This window comes from Atractosteus spatula, chromosome 24 (assembly GCF_055471065.1).
Source record: "Atractosteus spatula isolate fAtrSpa1 chromosome 24, fAtrSpa1.hap1, whole genome shotgun sequence".
Classification (NCBI taxonomy): domain Eukaryota; kingdom Metazoa; phylum Chordata; class Actinopteri; order Semionotiformes; family Lepisosteidae; genus Atractosteus; species Atractosteus spatula.
In genome coordinates this window covers 11,950,667-11,966,266 of record NC_142729.1, presented here as the reverse complement: position 1 = coordinate 11,966,266, position 15,600 = coordinate 11,950,667, and the positions used below count along the sequence as shown (strand labels likewise).

At 38.8% G+C, this 15,600-nt stretch overlaps 1 protein-coding gene across 1 annotated transcript; it reads left to right on the top strand.

Annotated features, from left to right (window-relative positions):
- Positions 1 to 1,635: 1,635 nt before the first annotated feature.
- Positions 1,636 to 3,377, top strand: LOC148815903 (uncharacterized). The gene is made up of 3 exons (XM_088904759.1): positions 1,636 to 1,767; positions 2,522 to 2,681; positions 3,043 to 3,377. The coding sequence occupies exons 1-3, from the start codon at positions 1,636 to 1,638 to the stop codon at positions 3,375 to 3,377; spliced, it is 627 nt and encodes a 208-aa protein (XP_088760885.1).
- The last annotated feature ends 12,223 nt before the right edge of the window (positions 3,378 to 15,600 follow it).

Here is a 15,600-nt window from a genome sequence, read left to right as displayed (position 1 = left end):
AATGTGTAAAAATGCACAATATTTTATAAGATACAGACTACATTAAATTGTTTGAACAAAAATATAACACTCTTTTGGTAAGACTAAACGTTTTTGTTAAAATCTTTGACTCCTGCATCACTCACATCTGCACATACTCTAGGTATTCCTTTCAACAGACATAGAGGTGTATCTCTGTCTGGTTCACAATGCATTTAGTTGTACAGTTAATGCATTGAATGCTGTTTGTTGGGTAAACAGCATGCACTGAAAGGTTCAGTGGAGTGAATATCTGGGGACTTCACTTTCAATCCTGTAGATTTCCTTTTCTCACTAAATAGATCATATCAGGCTTTTGTTTGGGGCTATTGATTTACAGTATTGAAAAACAGACCATGTCATCCATAATCCTAGTGACATGTGTACTGAAACTCTCAGGAGACTCAATATCCATCCATCCATCCATTTAAAAGTGCTTTATCCAATACAGAGTCACAGAGAAGCCAGATCCCAGCAAGCAACATATACAAGCCTGGATACTGTATACCCTGGAATGGACACCAATCCATCACAGAGCACATACAGACACGGACACAGATACACACACATCAGGGCCCATTTCCCAGCAGTAAATAAACCTACCAGTATGTCTTTGAACACTGGGAGGAAAGCAGAGTGCCAAAAGGGAACCCACGTGAATGTGGGAGAACAAACAAACCCCTGGCAGATAGCACTCCAGGTCTGGAACTGAATCCAGGGCCATCGTGCTGATCTCATCTCGAATTATATTTTATAGGCAGTTCCCATTCCTATGAATGAAATATACAGTACTTAAAGATAGAATTAATAGGCTAAAGAAGAGTCACTGCAGTATGCTTGGAATTGTATGTATGCTTTTTCTATCCTTGTTTTTACTCAGGAATTATAAGTATCTGATTCCTTGTATCTGATTTCTGTGGAGTTTTACTGTACATGTGGTGGCCAGTAGGGATGAAGGTGTACAGTATATATAGTGAAAAGCTTAGAGAATTGCTTTCTTTGATTTGCAACTAAATATCTACGGTTCCGTTTATCATTTCACAACTTAAATCACATTATGTATATTTATGTAAAGCATATAAGACACCTATGTGCTTCATATAAAAAAGGCCTGCATATTATTATAGGCATCAATCTGTACGTACAGTAATGTACTCTCAACAGATGTAAAATACACTTGAACTTACTTTCCTGTCTATTCTCTTCGGTAGATGCTAGATAGAGGTACATTTTGAGGACAGCAAACAGATGAAAATACAGTGGTATTCTTTCAGTTGCTTTTTAATAGAAAAATGCTGCCTAATTGAAATTATCTATTAATTGAGTGAGAAAATAAACTTAAAAAAATAATAATTTCCTTGAAAAACTATATAAATTTCCAACCCAAAGCTATTTACAGTTTAGAGGCTATGTGGCTGTGGATTCTTTAAAACCTGATTACAGCTTTATATGAAGGATTTTGTCTTACTCTTACTTTCACTCTAAACTATGACTGTACTGTGTGTTTCCTTTTCTGCTTGTGAGCATTGTGTCCACTCTAGTACAATGCTTTTAGTTTTGAAAATAGCTCTCATGAAAGGCATTGTTTTTTTTTTTAAATAGGAAATTGACATTACCATGATGAAAGGCACAGGCAAGTTTCGAACCAAGAATATTAAAATCGCTGGCTGTGCTGTCACAGCCCTGGAGCTGCCATTAAATGGAGATGCACTTGGATTCTACATATTGATGACAGAGGATGTCAGCAAGGTAGGTCCTGCCCTTCTAATAATAAATACACACTCTAAGGTAAATACTGATGTGAAGGGAATCATAAAATACAGTATTCTTACTATATTTTGTCTACACAAGTAAATAGAAATTACATCATATAATTCAAAGGTTTTACTAATGCATCATAATTTATACAATGATACTATAGCTATAATACTATTAGCTATAAAATACTGTACAGGACTGACAGTTTGCTCAGTGGCAACCATATGTCCACTCTGGTCTCAGAAAGGAGATCATTAGACCCATCTGATTTTAGTAGCTTGAAGGACAAAGCTCATTATCTCCAGTGCTTGTGCTTTCTCTTCTTGATCTCACCTTTCATGGATCTCTTCTTGATCTCGCTTACTTTATCCTAAGTAAAATCAGACTGAGTTCCATAGTCTCCTTCATTATGGGCAGTGTTATGGAATCTGGAGGCAGTTCAGTGCAATTCATACTCAATTCTAAATAACAAAGGAGCTGAAATGATTGATTGTAATTTCAAGCAATGCTTCCACTTAAGGAATTCAAATTAGTTGGATATGGTTTCACATACATCAGTTATATAGAACAATCATGTTAATGTAGGTCCTTCATGGTAGTCAGGTCAGAAAAGTGTTTTGGTTTGACAAATAAAGATTTGATACTTTATGTGAAACATGACTTTTTTGTATTTGTACCACCATTTTGAAAATATTTTTCAAAATGGTGGTACAAAGGTAATTTATCGTACATTTTCATGTTATAGCTGCAAACAGTTGAGAAACACCTTCATGAAATCAACCTGGAAGAGGTCCTGAAGGCGTCTGTGCAAGAGATGCAGGTCAAAATGCCACACTTTATAGCTGAGACCGATTTAGTGTGCCAGCTGACTACTAATCATGTGGACATTGGGAAAACGTTTACACGTAAGTCATTAGAGCATCATCATTTTCTTTCATGTGGAAATGTTGAGAGACTGCAGTCCTATTCAAGGACTTTCAATACTTCATTGTACTTAGCTTGAATGAGCTGTGCACATTCACAATCCCACCCGGTACTGTATTCATAAATGCCTAAATAATCACTTTTCACCTTTTGAAGGTTGTAGTGATGTACAGTATTGGGGAAATGTCTGATTTTGTATTCAGATTGGTCATTTAATATTTTTTATGAACTATTCATTTTAACACTATATTTATTAAATTACTGTCTATGTTATATTTATGATAGGTACAGATTAATAATGTTTATTCTGCATTTAATTTTCATTCATTTATGTTTCCTCAGCTGCTCCTGGTCCACAGTACAAGCCAAAAGTGACAACAGGTGTCAAAATAAGTGTTACGCCCTCTAGAATAATTTGTGAATCTGCGTCAGCGGGAGAAAATATTCCCATAGATTCACAGGTAACAATGCAGACACTTCAAAGTCTCACGATGCAACGTTTATCCAGCATCACAATCAATCGTTCATTTGTTTTCATAGTGGGTGTGAACAGAGTGCCTCTGAAACCTGGAGACCCCAGTGTTATTCCCATTTTTATTGGTCGCTGTGAAGATCCTACAAAAGAGCCTCTTACAGTGAGGCTTGTTGTTCCACCGGATGACAAAGTACTGGAATAAATGAATCCTGCTGGATTCTGTTCTATCCATTCAATTGGATAAATTAAAGCAACTGTCAATGATTTTAATGGATAGCCTTCAAACAACCTTTTCATAATTTGGAACCGGGTGAAGGTTTATATAGTTTAACAAATTAAGTTTTGCTTGGTAATACTGAATGAATAATCATCAAAGTGGCTGAAAAAAAAATGATTTTGAATAGGGAAGATGATTTTTATATAATGGACTCGATTTAATCAGATATATTCCAGGTGTTTGTTCATTCTGTGCCTGCCTTTTCTTTTAAATTGTAAATTAAAAGCCTGTTGCCGTGCTGTAATAAATTCTTTATTTTCTTTCATCTGCTTTTTTTAGAATTTCTTAAACATAATGCTTTAAAGCAAGCAAAAAAAAAACACTTCCCTCATCCCACGAATATTACCATAATCTCTGTGCAGACCAACTGAAAAATCTGGTGTCAGAGAGCAAGTTTCACTAGTGATTTAGCAAGAGTGTCTCATGATAAGGAATAATAACAAAAAAGCAACTGCAGAGAACTGTAGCCTAACCCTACAGGTACAGGGAGCAAGATGGAAACCCTGGATGGGATGCTAATCTATTCTGGAGCAATATTTTTCAATCACAAATATACTGGGATGGAAATTTAGAGACAACAATTGATTTAGATAGCAAGGGAGTATAAGAGCACACTGGATGGATCATATGACAGAACCAAGCTGGTCCTGACATTTCCGATCTGGAAATATTTTCTACAGTACAAATACAAATACAATTTTTTTTCTGTATATGATATTATTAAATTTATAATACATTTTAAATTTAAATTCACTTAAAATTTTAAGAATCTTGAAATTCTATAAAAGTAGTTAGGAAACCATGTTTTTGCTTTTTTCTACTTTTTGCGTGGGAATTCACACAAATTCACATTTAATACATATATTGTCTTAAATTCGTAGCAAGGGTTATTTTTACTGATTTCAATAGGTTCAGAGTGGTAGAACGAATGAGCTCTATATAGGACTTTCTTATATTGTTGCAGGCTATCAGTCCATGCTGACTTGAATACTTGTAGACCAGTAGACCTCCATTTACACTCTCGTTTGCGGCACTCTTTTTTAAGGGATCATGTGGGATCATTAAACCATGGAGAGTGTATAGTGGCTTTAACTACCTTAGTGTTTAACGGGGCAATTTCATCAAGGGCCTGTCTGACCACTGTATTATAGTTACAGATGCAGCCATTCAAAACGCGTGGGGTATTTCACGATACACCACAGTGGGCGTGTCGCATGAAAACGCAGTATCACGCGGTGTAGACGTCATGCCGGAAAGTATCTGGCATCACCTTGTAAAACCACCAGGAGGAGCCAATAAAGCTTAACCTCTCATGTACAGCATTTGAGCTTTTAAATTTAAACTGTGTATTACAGCATGTTAATCATCAGTCATTAAAAAGTTGGTATATTTTATGAAAGCAAGATTGCTCAGTTGGACAAAAGTACACAACCTACCTTTATCAGAAATATTTATGCATCAAAGCCTTTACTGAAAATATTACTAATTGTATTAATAATGAATGACTTTGGACAAGCTGTAAACTCAAAGTATTACTCTGGTCCACATTCTTTCTAACCTTCATTTTAAACGGAAATACTTTTATTTTTTTCTTTGACAAACACCACTAGATTTTGTTGACCTAACTAACAGGACATTAGCTAGCCAATATGTTAAAGGAATTAATGACATTTTTTGCTCATTTCTTTAGCACATTTGTACAAGCACTTGGAATCTGTCCAAGCCCTACTTTGTCAGGAATTTTCTTTTACTGTAACGGACATAAAAACTCCCTTGCTTTTAACAGAACGTTTCATAATGTCTAACAACGAAAATTATTTAAACTGCAACGCATCATTCAACCAGAGCGCAAAATATCACAAGGATCCTCAAGAGCACAGCAAAGACTGTATTAAAAGATACTTGTATAAGATACATGAGAATCCAAGCTTTTTTATCTACGCTTTCTTTTCCGTATACCAGAGATTATGGTACCACTTCAGAAGGGTGTCAGCCAGTCAGATTCCAGGAATTGGTACTTTAAAGAAAAAATACACACCAGTATTCCATTTCTCCCTAAACATTTTAAGCATCGAAGTCTTTAACTAACATGTGAAATAGCAGGTATAAAAAGTGGTAGTTTTAAGCTTTTCTGCTAATATAATATGGAATCGCGTATCTAAAGAAATTAATAACGATATAATTATATTCATATACTGCAACGCAGTAGTACATGCTGTACAACGTCTGTTGATTCTGTATGTGTAGGGCTGTTTCACTACTTCTCATGTGACCTTTGCTGGTGGTACTGTGGTCTATGTTCCTGCCTTGTAAACCAGAAATTGTGTGTTCAAATCCAGCCCATCCTGTGACTCTTCTCTTAAACAAAAAGTTGTTCACTTTTCTCTTTGGTTTCTGTCAAAGCGCAATGAAACCTTTAACTTGATTCTTATGGATGCCCGGTCCCGCCAGGGATTTAAAAAAAACATGCAATCACATATCTAAAGAAATATGTAACAGTATGACTATGTTCATGCACAAATAGTAGCATGTGACACTTAGACTTGACTTTTTTTAGGGTAGACTTGACTTTATTGCCATGAGATATACAATAGATTGTCATTAAACAACCTTATGTCTAATCTTCCTTGTTATGCACAGTGGGAATGGTAATGTAATGGGAATTAATTTAATCAAAGAGATCTCTCTGGGTGGGGCGCGGGACAGCCGGCAGGCAGGCGGTGGGTGACAGAGAAGAAAAGAAAGGCAGCTTTTAACTCCCCAAGTCTGAGTTTTTGTGTCCGTCATCGTTACACTATCATTCTTTCCATCGAAAACCTGTTTATATGTGACCTTTCAGAACACCTATCTGTTTTCTTCCTAGCACAATTTATGAGCACTCTGTGATTAAATTAATTCTCATTACATTATCATTCTCACTGTGCATAACAAGGAAGATTAATAAAAATAAAGTTGTTTAATGACAAACTATTGTTTATCTCATGGCTAGATAGTAAAGTCTAGCCAAAAAGAGAAAACATCGACTTTATTTAAACTCCAGCGAAAGTATTAATTACCATACTTTTATGGTACATGACTTTGCTAAAATGTATTTAAAAATAAAAATGATTACGCTTTGAGTGGAGTGTCCAGATAAAGTGCTATATTAGTGTAAGCAATTAATTAATTAAATTACAAATGCCAGCGGAGAGAGAGAGACACAGCTTTTCATTGTCAAAAAGTAATTGTTTTTTAATTTGTCAGCACCCAGACAAACGCAAATGCGTTTTAAATAAAATGCTTTATTCATTCTTAATCAGACTCACATTCCCGAATGTCCCCCTCCACCCTGCCCCGCCCCCACTCAAGTACATCATGAAATCCTAGGAAGAACACGAAACAGCCTGTTAATAAAATGGTTGCAATTTTGTTCGGTCAGTTATTTCTCCCAGAATTTGTAAATCGCATTGATCAGTTCTTGCTTTCTGCTGGCTTTAGCTCGATGACATTGGAACACAGCGACTCAGACACCCATTGAATGGAAAGGGACACTTTAATTTTTTGTACGGCTGGCACAGCACCCCACCACACCCATGCGCCAGCAGAGAGAGAGAGACACACACACACCGGTTTTCACTGTCAAAAAGAAATTGTTTTTTTTACTTTTGTACCATTTTGTTTTTTACATTCCTCTTGTTTAACAGGAATGTTTTGTTTCTGGACATACTGTTAGACTAGGGGAAAAGAGCGCCTCCTTCTTCGAAGTATTTCGTTGATTCAATCACAAATTCTTTTCCAGTCGCACAAAGTAAGTGTTGAGATTCTCCGATTCACCATGCTACTAATGGTTTCTCGGAGATTGCAAAGCATGGCACTTTTGCCTCTGGACCCATCGAAATTTACCGATGTGGTCCACCCCCAGTAAATTTCAAAAGCCACAGGATTTCGAAACACGAGAGAGACAGAGACACACACAGTTTTTCATTGTCAAAAAGTAATTGTTTTTTACTTTGTCAGCACCCAGACAAACGCAAATGCGTTTTTAATAAAATGCTTTTATTCATTCTTTATCAGACTCACATTCCCGAATGTCTCCCGCCCCGGTCAACAATCCACATCTCTCCCCTTTTTACAAAATGACATTGTTGAAAACTGTTCCAGAGCAACTGTTGTTTCATCGGTGAAAAGTACATCATGAAATGTCTCCCCCTGTTCAATCCATTGGAGCACTTGTTTGAGTCTTTCCTCTTTGTTTTTTACCCTTATAATGGGGCATGTGTTGTTTTTTTTGTATCTCCATCCAAGCCTTCTGCGCACTCTTCTTATCGATGTCAGACTAACGCAAATACTGTACAATGTCTCGTGTTGACTTCCCGTTTCTTTTCATCTTCATTATTTGGTGTGAGAGAGTCTTCATGATTTGGCCACAGTCCGTCTCCTTACCAAAGCGATTCAGTGGTGCAGCTTGAAGTCTGTACCTGTATACCCATATCTTGATTTAAATACTTTTATTTTTTCACAATCTGGCAATGCCAGACAGAATTCACATTCGCTGCAGCCAAATGGCCTTGCAGATCAGAAAATCAAGGAACGCAACAATTATTGCCCGGCTCCTCAATGGGATAGCTTTACCGTGCTAATGCGTTGGTTTAACAGTCCGGGTGTGGCAAGCTTCTAATGTCTCCCGACTTCGGCGAAAAGGAACTTGTCTTTCATTGGAAGACAATGAACACATTCTAACCGTACATGAGAATATACAGATGCAGCCATTCAAAATGGGTGGGGTATTTCGTGGTATACCTCGGTGGCGTGTCGCATCAAAACGCGGTATCACCCGGTGTATCGCATCATTTAACGTCATGCCGGAAAGTATCCGGAATCACCTTGTAAAACCGCCAGGTGGAGCCAATACAGCTTAACCTCTCATGTACAGCATTTAAGCTTTTAAATTTAAACTGTGTATTACAGCATGTTAATCATCAGTCATTAAGAAGTTGGTATATTTTATGAAAGTACGATTGCTCAGTTGGACAAAAGTGCACAACCTACCTTTATCATAAATATTTTAATGATGCAGAAATATTTTATGCATAAAAGCCTTTACCGAAGATATTACTAGTAGTATTAATAACAGCCTGGACTCCTGTGATGGTCAGAGTGAAGTCAGTCCCAGATCCACTGCCACTGAAACGCTCTGGATCCCAGTCTGACATAGTTGCTGCATAAATCAGGAATTTATTAGTTTCTCCAACTTTCTTTAGGTACCAGGCTAGGAATCTGTTATTGTATAGTGCTGCACTGGTCTTACAGTTCACAGTGACTGTCTGTCCAGGGAAAACAGATTTCATTGCTGGAGTCTGAGTCACAGTTACCTGTCCTCTGGATTCTGCAAATGAGAAAGTAGTAAATATCATTAAAATATCGTTAAAAAATTTAATTGATTTCCTGTTTTATACAAAACATTTCATTTTTACCTATAGTTGTAAACTACATTCATCAAATATTTCAGACCCATTCCTACCTCGAGCAGAGACTAGGAGTGTCCAGATGAAAATAGTGATGAAGGTCATTGTTGCTGTGGGTTGTGTTTCCCTGAAGGGCAGCTCTCAGTCTTGAAGTGTTAAACTCACAGGGCTATAAACACTCCCAGAGCATGTACTGCCAATGCAAAGTGTCTTTTCTATGCAAATTGTCTTCCTGGCTTTAGCAGCACTTGTAGCCAGTCAGTGCTGGAAACACAGGCTTGGTGGTGTTTGTTGTGACAGAAAAAGATTAACAGTTTAGCATGAACACTCCCAGAACCGCAGGACTAGACAGAGAGCAGCTCTATAAGGAAACGAGAATGAGACACAATCAGCTGAGACCTTTTTCCATTCAGCATAGCATGAATGGATTGGGGTGTTGAGAGTTTGGTTAAATCAGCACTTGGCTCTGTGTGTTTAGACACATTACTGGTGGAGGTGATACCATGTTTAACAGAGACTGAAGTTTGCAAATACACAGTTTGTATTTCATATTCTACAGCTATTGGAATATTAATAAACAGCTATTACTTAAAATCACATTTTACTTAAGCTAAACACTTACAGTAAATACAGGCTTTTTGTTTAATTAGGGCTGCACAGTTTATGACTCAGACAGAGGTTCGATCTGTCTTCCCTTGGCTGGCTAAGGGCTGAATTCTCTAAAACGTGAGATTGCATAATTGATTTTTAGTGCTTTCAACACAGAAGCTGTCAAAAATACTCATGTCCAGACTTACTCTGTCTATCATTGTCGTGAAAAGAGCATGTTTATAAAGGTCTGTGCCTCAGACCTCTTTAGAGATTCATCAGCCTTACTCTGCTGACCACACTCAGCTGAGAACCTCATCCACCCCTGTCAACCCTTCACTTGCGACCCCAAGTGGTTTAGTCCTATAACTACAGTCTCTCCACAGTTTCCTATTGCCAACTAGGGACTCTATGTCACAAACCATCGTTCCACTTATACTATAGTTAACTAGCTATTGAAGTTAATTGACCAGTTTTGAACGTAGTGGGCACCACCATTAGCATTGTCAGCTCTAAGCTCTAAGATCATACAAATACTGATCTCTGGGTTTACATCAGAAACATTTAGGCACACACTGCTCTCTGGGTTTACATTATGTACACTTAGACACAGTCTGAGATACAGTATATCAGTTATATCACCCTGTAACTCCCGGAAGAGAAGAAGGTTACTGCTGGAAAGGTGATAATTGGACCAGTAGGGGGAGCTAACTCTGTGGTCTGTGTGGGTCCTAATGCCCCAGTATAGTGACAGTCAACATATACTGTACAAAGGAGCCGTTCTTCGGATGAGACCTTAACAAGGTGCTGACTCTCTATGGTCATTAAAAATCTCAGCGTGTTTATTGAAAAGAGTAGGGGTGTTACCCCTGGCATCCTACCTAAATTTCCCATGTCCTCTACTCATCATGGCCTCCTCCTGGGACACTTTGGCTGCTGTTGCATCATCCAGGTGAGGCTACACTTTGGTGGCGGTGGAGGGGAGTCCCCATTCCCTGTAAAGCTCTTTGAGTGTCAAGAGAAGAGCCGTATAAATTAAATATTAATGAAAATGGAGGTGGACCTTGTCAGGCAGCTCCAATCCCCCTAGGGAAATCTGCAACACAACATTGTGTCCTGATATTGTCATGCCCTCTACATCTGGAGGGCGCTCCTACTCTGTCCTGTCCCTAGTTCCCTGTACTTTGCTTGTCCATCCGCTGTGTCTTTGTCTGGGGCTATATATTTCTGGGTCACACTTTCCTCCTCACACAGCATTGAGGTTTAGAATTTCTTGAGACTCGCCTAGCACCAGGTCGCTCCATGTCCGTGGCCTGAGGGCATAGGTTTCTATATAGCATTTCCTGGACAGCTGAACCCGGGCTAAACCCTGTTCCGCCACTACGCATAGGGTCTTTTTTCACTTTGGGCAGAAGAGACCAAAGACTATACTCCTCATGGAATTGACAGTCTTGTCTCTTTGTGTTCAGATACAGCAAGATTACTGTATGCAAACAGAAACAAACATAATCTAAAAGTAAACTAGCAGTCAGCAGTGTCTTTCAATTACATGACTTGCAGACAGAGAAAGAGAAGTCTTAGCTCCTGCCCCTGACTCTAAAACTGCACCAGAAGGTATCACTACTGTGTCTCCTAGTATGTAAATGCAGGTAACTAGATAACTAGCTACTGTAAGTGCCTGTATAGTGTTAAATAACAACAGCTCCTTCTAGATACAGTCAGAAGAACATAAAAACATGTTACAAACTATAAGAGGATGTTTGACTCATCTATCTCAGTTCACAAATGAAGCATTTGTGCTGAAATCAGTATAGTTAAAGTGCTAATAATTAATTATTAAGTGTAAAACAAAAAAAAACACTGAAAGTTTAAATTATGTAAATAAGTGTTTAATGAATTGTTCCAAATATTTTACCATATGCTGTTTGATTTTTTTTATTTCGTAATCCGGTGAACAGCAGTGTAAGTTTATGACTCCAAGCACAGACTAGCCTGGTATCGACAGAAAGCTGAAGAAGCTCCTAAACTCCTGATCTATGGAGCAACTACCTGTCAGTCTGGATTCCCAGAGCATTTCAGGGTTAGTGGATCTGGGACTGACTTCACTCTGACCATCACAAGAGTACAGGCTGAAGATGCAACAGATTGTTACTGTCAGAGTTACCATGAGCTCAATAATAGCTGTCTCTCCCTCCAGTGTTACACACATAGAAATAACTCCCTCAGCAGGTCAGCTGCGACCTGAAGCTGAGGCTGAAAGTAATGACACTGTCACGATTATAGTTCCCCCTCCTTAAGGGTGCTCCAGCCCTTTCACTTAAGACTTTATTCTATGCACCTGCTCCCTATTCCCAGCCCACCTTAAAAGCCAGGCGCTGACGCTCATCCGGGCTCTGCATCTGATTTCCATATCGTGCGAGTCCGGGACCTGGAAGCGCCTGGTCCCGTTAAGGTTTTAATCTCTGTTCCTGTTCCCGTTCCTGTTCCCCGTCCGCCGGTTCCGACCCGGCCTTCATGGTTTTTAATTCCTTCTTCTAATGGATCTTCTGGTTTTGGACTTTCTCGTGTGTTTTTGGATACTCTAAGGATTACTCTTTGGGATTGTTCGCCTCGGCCACACCTCCCCCGTGCACCAGCGCAACTTGGACACGACCCCCTGTCTTCAGCCCCGTATTCCTGCATGACGTTTCCCAGTGTTTCCCCACTCCGTCGGATTGTGTCGTACGCATAGGGTCCGGAAAGAACTGTTCGTTACAGACACAGGACATAGCCCATGGAGGAGCTCAGCTTTTTGTTTAGAAGTAGTCTGAAATGGTGGCAAGTAGAGCTGTTCTCAACAACTTGGAAATTAAAATATTATAATATTCATTTAGATTTAAATTGTAGGATCACACAGATATATCTGTGCTGAGGAAAAGATGAAGGGAAATAAAATATTTTTCTCATGCTGAAGTAAAAACTGATAATAACCAAACCAATATATTGTGACAGGTTAAAGAATAGAAGTAAACAGGCCTTCGTTGTACCTTTTTCACATCATATCACAACTCTTTCAATAATTGCTTGTCCAATTTAGGGCTTCTGTGGCCCAGAGCTTATCCTGCAAAGCACCGGGCACATGGTGGGATACACACTGGTGGAGATGGGGGTTTTCATTTGCTGTTACAATTAGAAATTGTAACAGCAAATTGCAAGAGGATTTGTGTCACGATCGTCATCCCTCCTCTAAAGGGCGCTCCGACCCTTTCCTATTTTAGTTCATTATGTGCAGCTGTCCATGTTTTCCTTGTTATTATTTAAAGCCTGGCACTCCCACTATTCCACGCTCTGCATTGGAATACGTACGCCCAGAAGCCCGCATACCAGCGGATCATGGAGGGACCCAACGGCATAGGCTTCATCAGGCATCCTGACCTGCTGAGTCCAGGGCTCGGAGCACCTGGCCTCATTACTGTTTTTATCCTCCTGAATCCCTGTCACTATTCCTGTTCCAGATCCCATTCCGGTTTTAATCTTGTCTGTCTCGGATTGGATCTCCCAGCTCCTGGACCCTGGACTGTGACCCGATTTCCCCTTTGGACTGCCTTAGGACTTGTCACCAGATCACAGCCGTCACGCCCCCCCGTCTGTCATCCCGTCCTGCTCTTGCTGTGTTTCCCTTGAGGTCTTATTCCAGTCACTTCCGGATTATAGCGTCTGCATAGGGTCTAAAGTACGCACTACCTGGGAGTCAGGACCAGCTCCCGTGACAATTTGACGACTTTTAGAAACCAATCAAACATCATAATTTACAGTCTCATGCAGGAATTCCGAATAAACAACATACAGTTTATTAATACAGTATTATCAATACGTGCATAACAAACAAGCGTAACAAAATACATCTGAGAAATGATCTGCTGTGATATGAATGACTGATTACAAGGGGATTACAAAGAAAAGAGTTAATAATTTCAGAGTTAAAATATGCAGAGATGATAATGTTTTACAGTCTAGCTCGTAGGTTGTATCAGTCTCGTAAAACTAAATCATATTCATATTCTCAGACACAAGTGAATATGCATTAACTATCATGAACTAAACATCAAATGTGTGTTTGGAATAATAGCACACCCCTTGAGAATTATGATGTGAATAATGATATTTTACTTTGGTCTTTTAAAGCAGTTTGTGCACAGTTTTTCCTCTAGATATCTGCAAGGTAGGCAACAGAGGAACTTAGGTCATTCCGTGTTATAGTTTTTATTCAGTGTGTGCTTGGATATTCTGGATGTCGACAAAGAGTCTAGCTGTCTGATTTTGTTGATCGTCGAAGATAGCGTTGGGTTTACAAACAGAATATTTCTTCTGTTTCAGGAAGAATATCTTGGAATTCTGCACTTTACTGACACACTCTCTCAGCCTGGCTTCTCTGAGAAAAGTTTAAGTCCTGACTCGGACTGCTTGCAGTCCCATGGTTGAAAATTCAGTTTGCCAGTTTAGATGAAGAGATTGAGTCAGTGAGTTAACCAATGGAAAATGACTTGAGTTACAGTTTTGTAGTATCGCATCAGAAGTTGGTGATTGTCTGAGATGCCATCAGGTATACCACTAGGGCCCACCTTAAAGGTCACTCATCGGTGGATCTTCCTTTGGGTGATTGAACGTGCCCTGTGACTTTAAAGATCAGATCCAGATGTACCTATGGCTCTCAACTAGACATCCAGGCACTAGCAGTGGACATCCATCATGGGAGTTTAGATCGCCTCTGTTGTAGGAAGGATCGTTATCCAGAAGACAAAGTCATCTCTCTTACTTTCCCACATGTGAAAACCACCAGGTCATTCTTAGGCTGAGATCATAAGGATAACAAGCTTTTAAGCTACATTCCTATGTAGAGTATTTACACAGGCAGGCACCAGGTTATATGGTCAAGGTACACAAAGATTATTAGAAATCTTTAATTGCACCTTAATTCTAATTATAAGAAAGATAGTTCCGGTCCTGAAATCTAATTGGCTGACATACTTTTGAAGCTGTGTTATATTCTCTGATATACGCACACCCTTGAAGGAATTTTGACATTTTACTGTGTGATAAAGGAATATCAATGCGCTGACTGATAAATAACTGTCAATCAAATCAATTGCATAGGCTTTTTTTGCTGTCTTTGTTGCACTCTGCAGGATCCTTGTGATATTTTGTGCTCTCGTTGAATGATAGTGTCACATAGTTTAAATCATTTTCATTCTTAGAAATTATGATATGCTTGGTTAAAAGCAAGGGAGATTACAGTATGTCTGTTATAGTAGACATGAAAACAAGAGTTCACTTCCACATTATTGGAAACCCAATTTTAATGACAAAGCGCTGGGGTAATATCCTGGCAGCAGGCACTAAAACCAGCACAAGTGGGAGCACTCCCACGGCGAAAAAAAATGCCTGACAAACTAGGGATTGGACAGTTGTTGAACATGTTCAAATGTGCTAAACAAAAAACAAAAAAGAAGTCATTTTTATCATATTGGCTAACTAATGTCCTCTCTTTGCTGCTGCTGCTCCGCAAAAAGTCTCCTTGAAACTTAAATGTCTGGGTTACCAAGCCATCGAGCTTGTATTCGGGGTGGATGTTGGTCATCCCTGTTTCAAACCATGCTTTGATTTTTCCCTAAACCCCCCTCCCCAATTTTCAAATCTTCACCTCTGGGTTCCAGTGGAGCTTCACTTTCTTCTTTCTTGTCTCGGGAAAAGAGCTGTGCTGATAAATCGATGTGACAAACAAGTTCCTGCTCCCTATTTACTTTTCAGAGTTTCATGAAGCAACTTTATTTTTTAAAATTTAGATTTTCAAAAATTTACTTTTTTTCAAATTTTATTCTGATTTTATTCTGTCTTTTCAATACACAGATATTCAATGCTTATTCCCATGTACCTGACCTGAATCATCTCTGAGGGTTTCTTGGGGTGCAGACTGTGGGATAGAATGAACCCAGAAACAAAATTATGTTTTGTAAAGTGAATCTCACCTTTCATTTAATATAATGTAATTAATTTAATTCATTCACTAATTAATTGTTTTTAACAACTGTTGTCTAACTTCCCTAGTGCTGGTTACAAAAATACACAAGAGGATCAAT

Excerpts from the sequence above, each read along its gene's own strand:
- LOC148815903 (XM_088904759.1), top strand. The coding sequence starts at position 1,636 with ATGATGAAAGGCACAGGCAAGTTTCGAACCAAGAATATTAAAATCGCT. Across the intron at positions 1,768-2,521 it reads TGACAGAGGATGTCAGCAAG|CTGCAAACAGTTGAGAAACA; the intron begins GTAGGTCCTGCC and ends TTCATGTTATAG. Across the intron at positions 2,682-3,042 it reads CATTGGGAAAACGTTTACAC|CTGCTCCTGGTCCACAGTAC; the intron begins GTAAGTCATTAG and ends ATGTTTCCTCAG.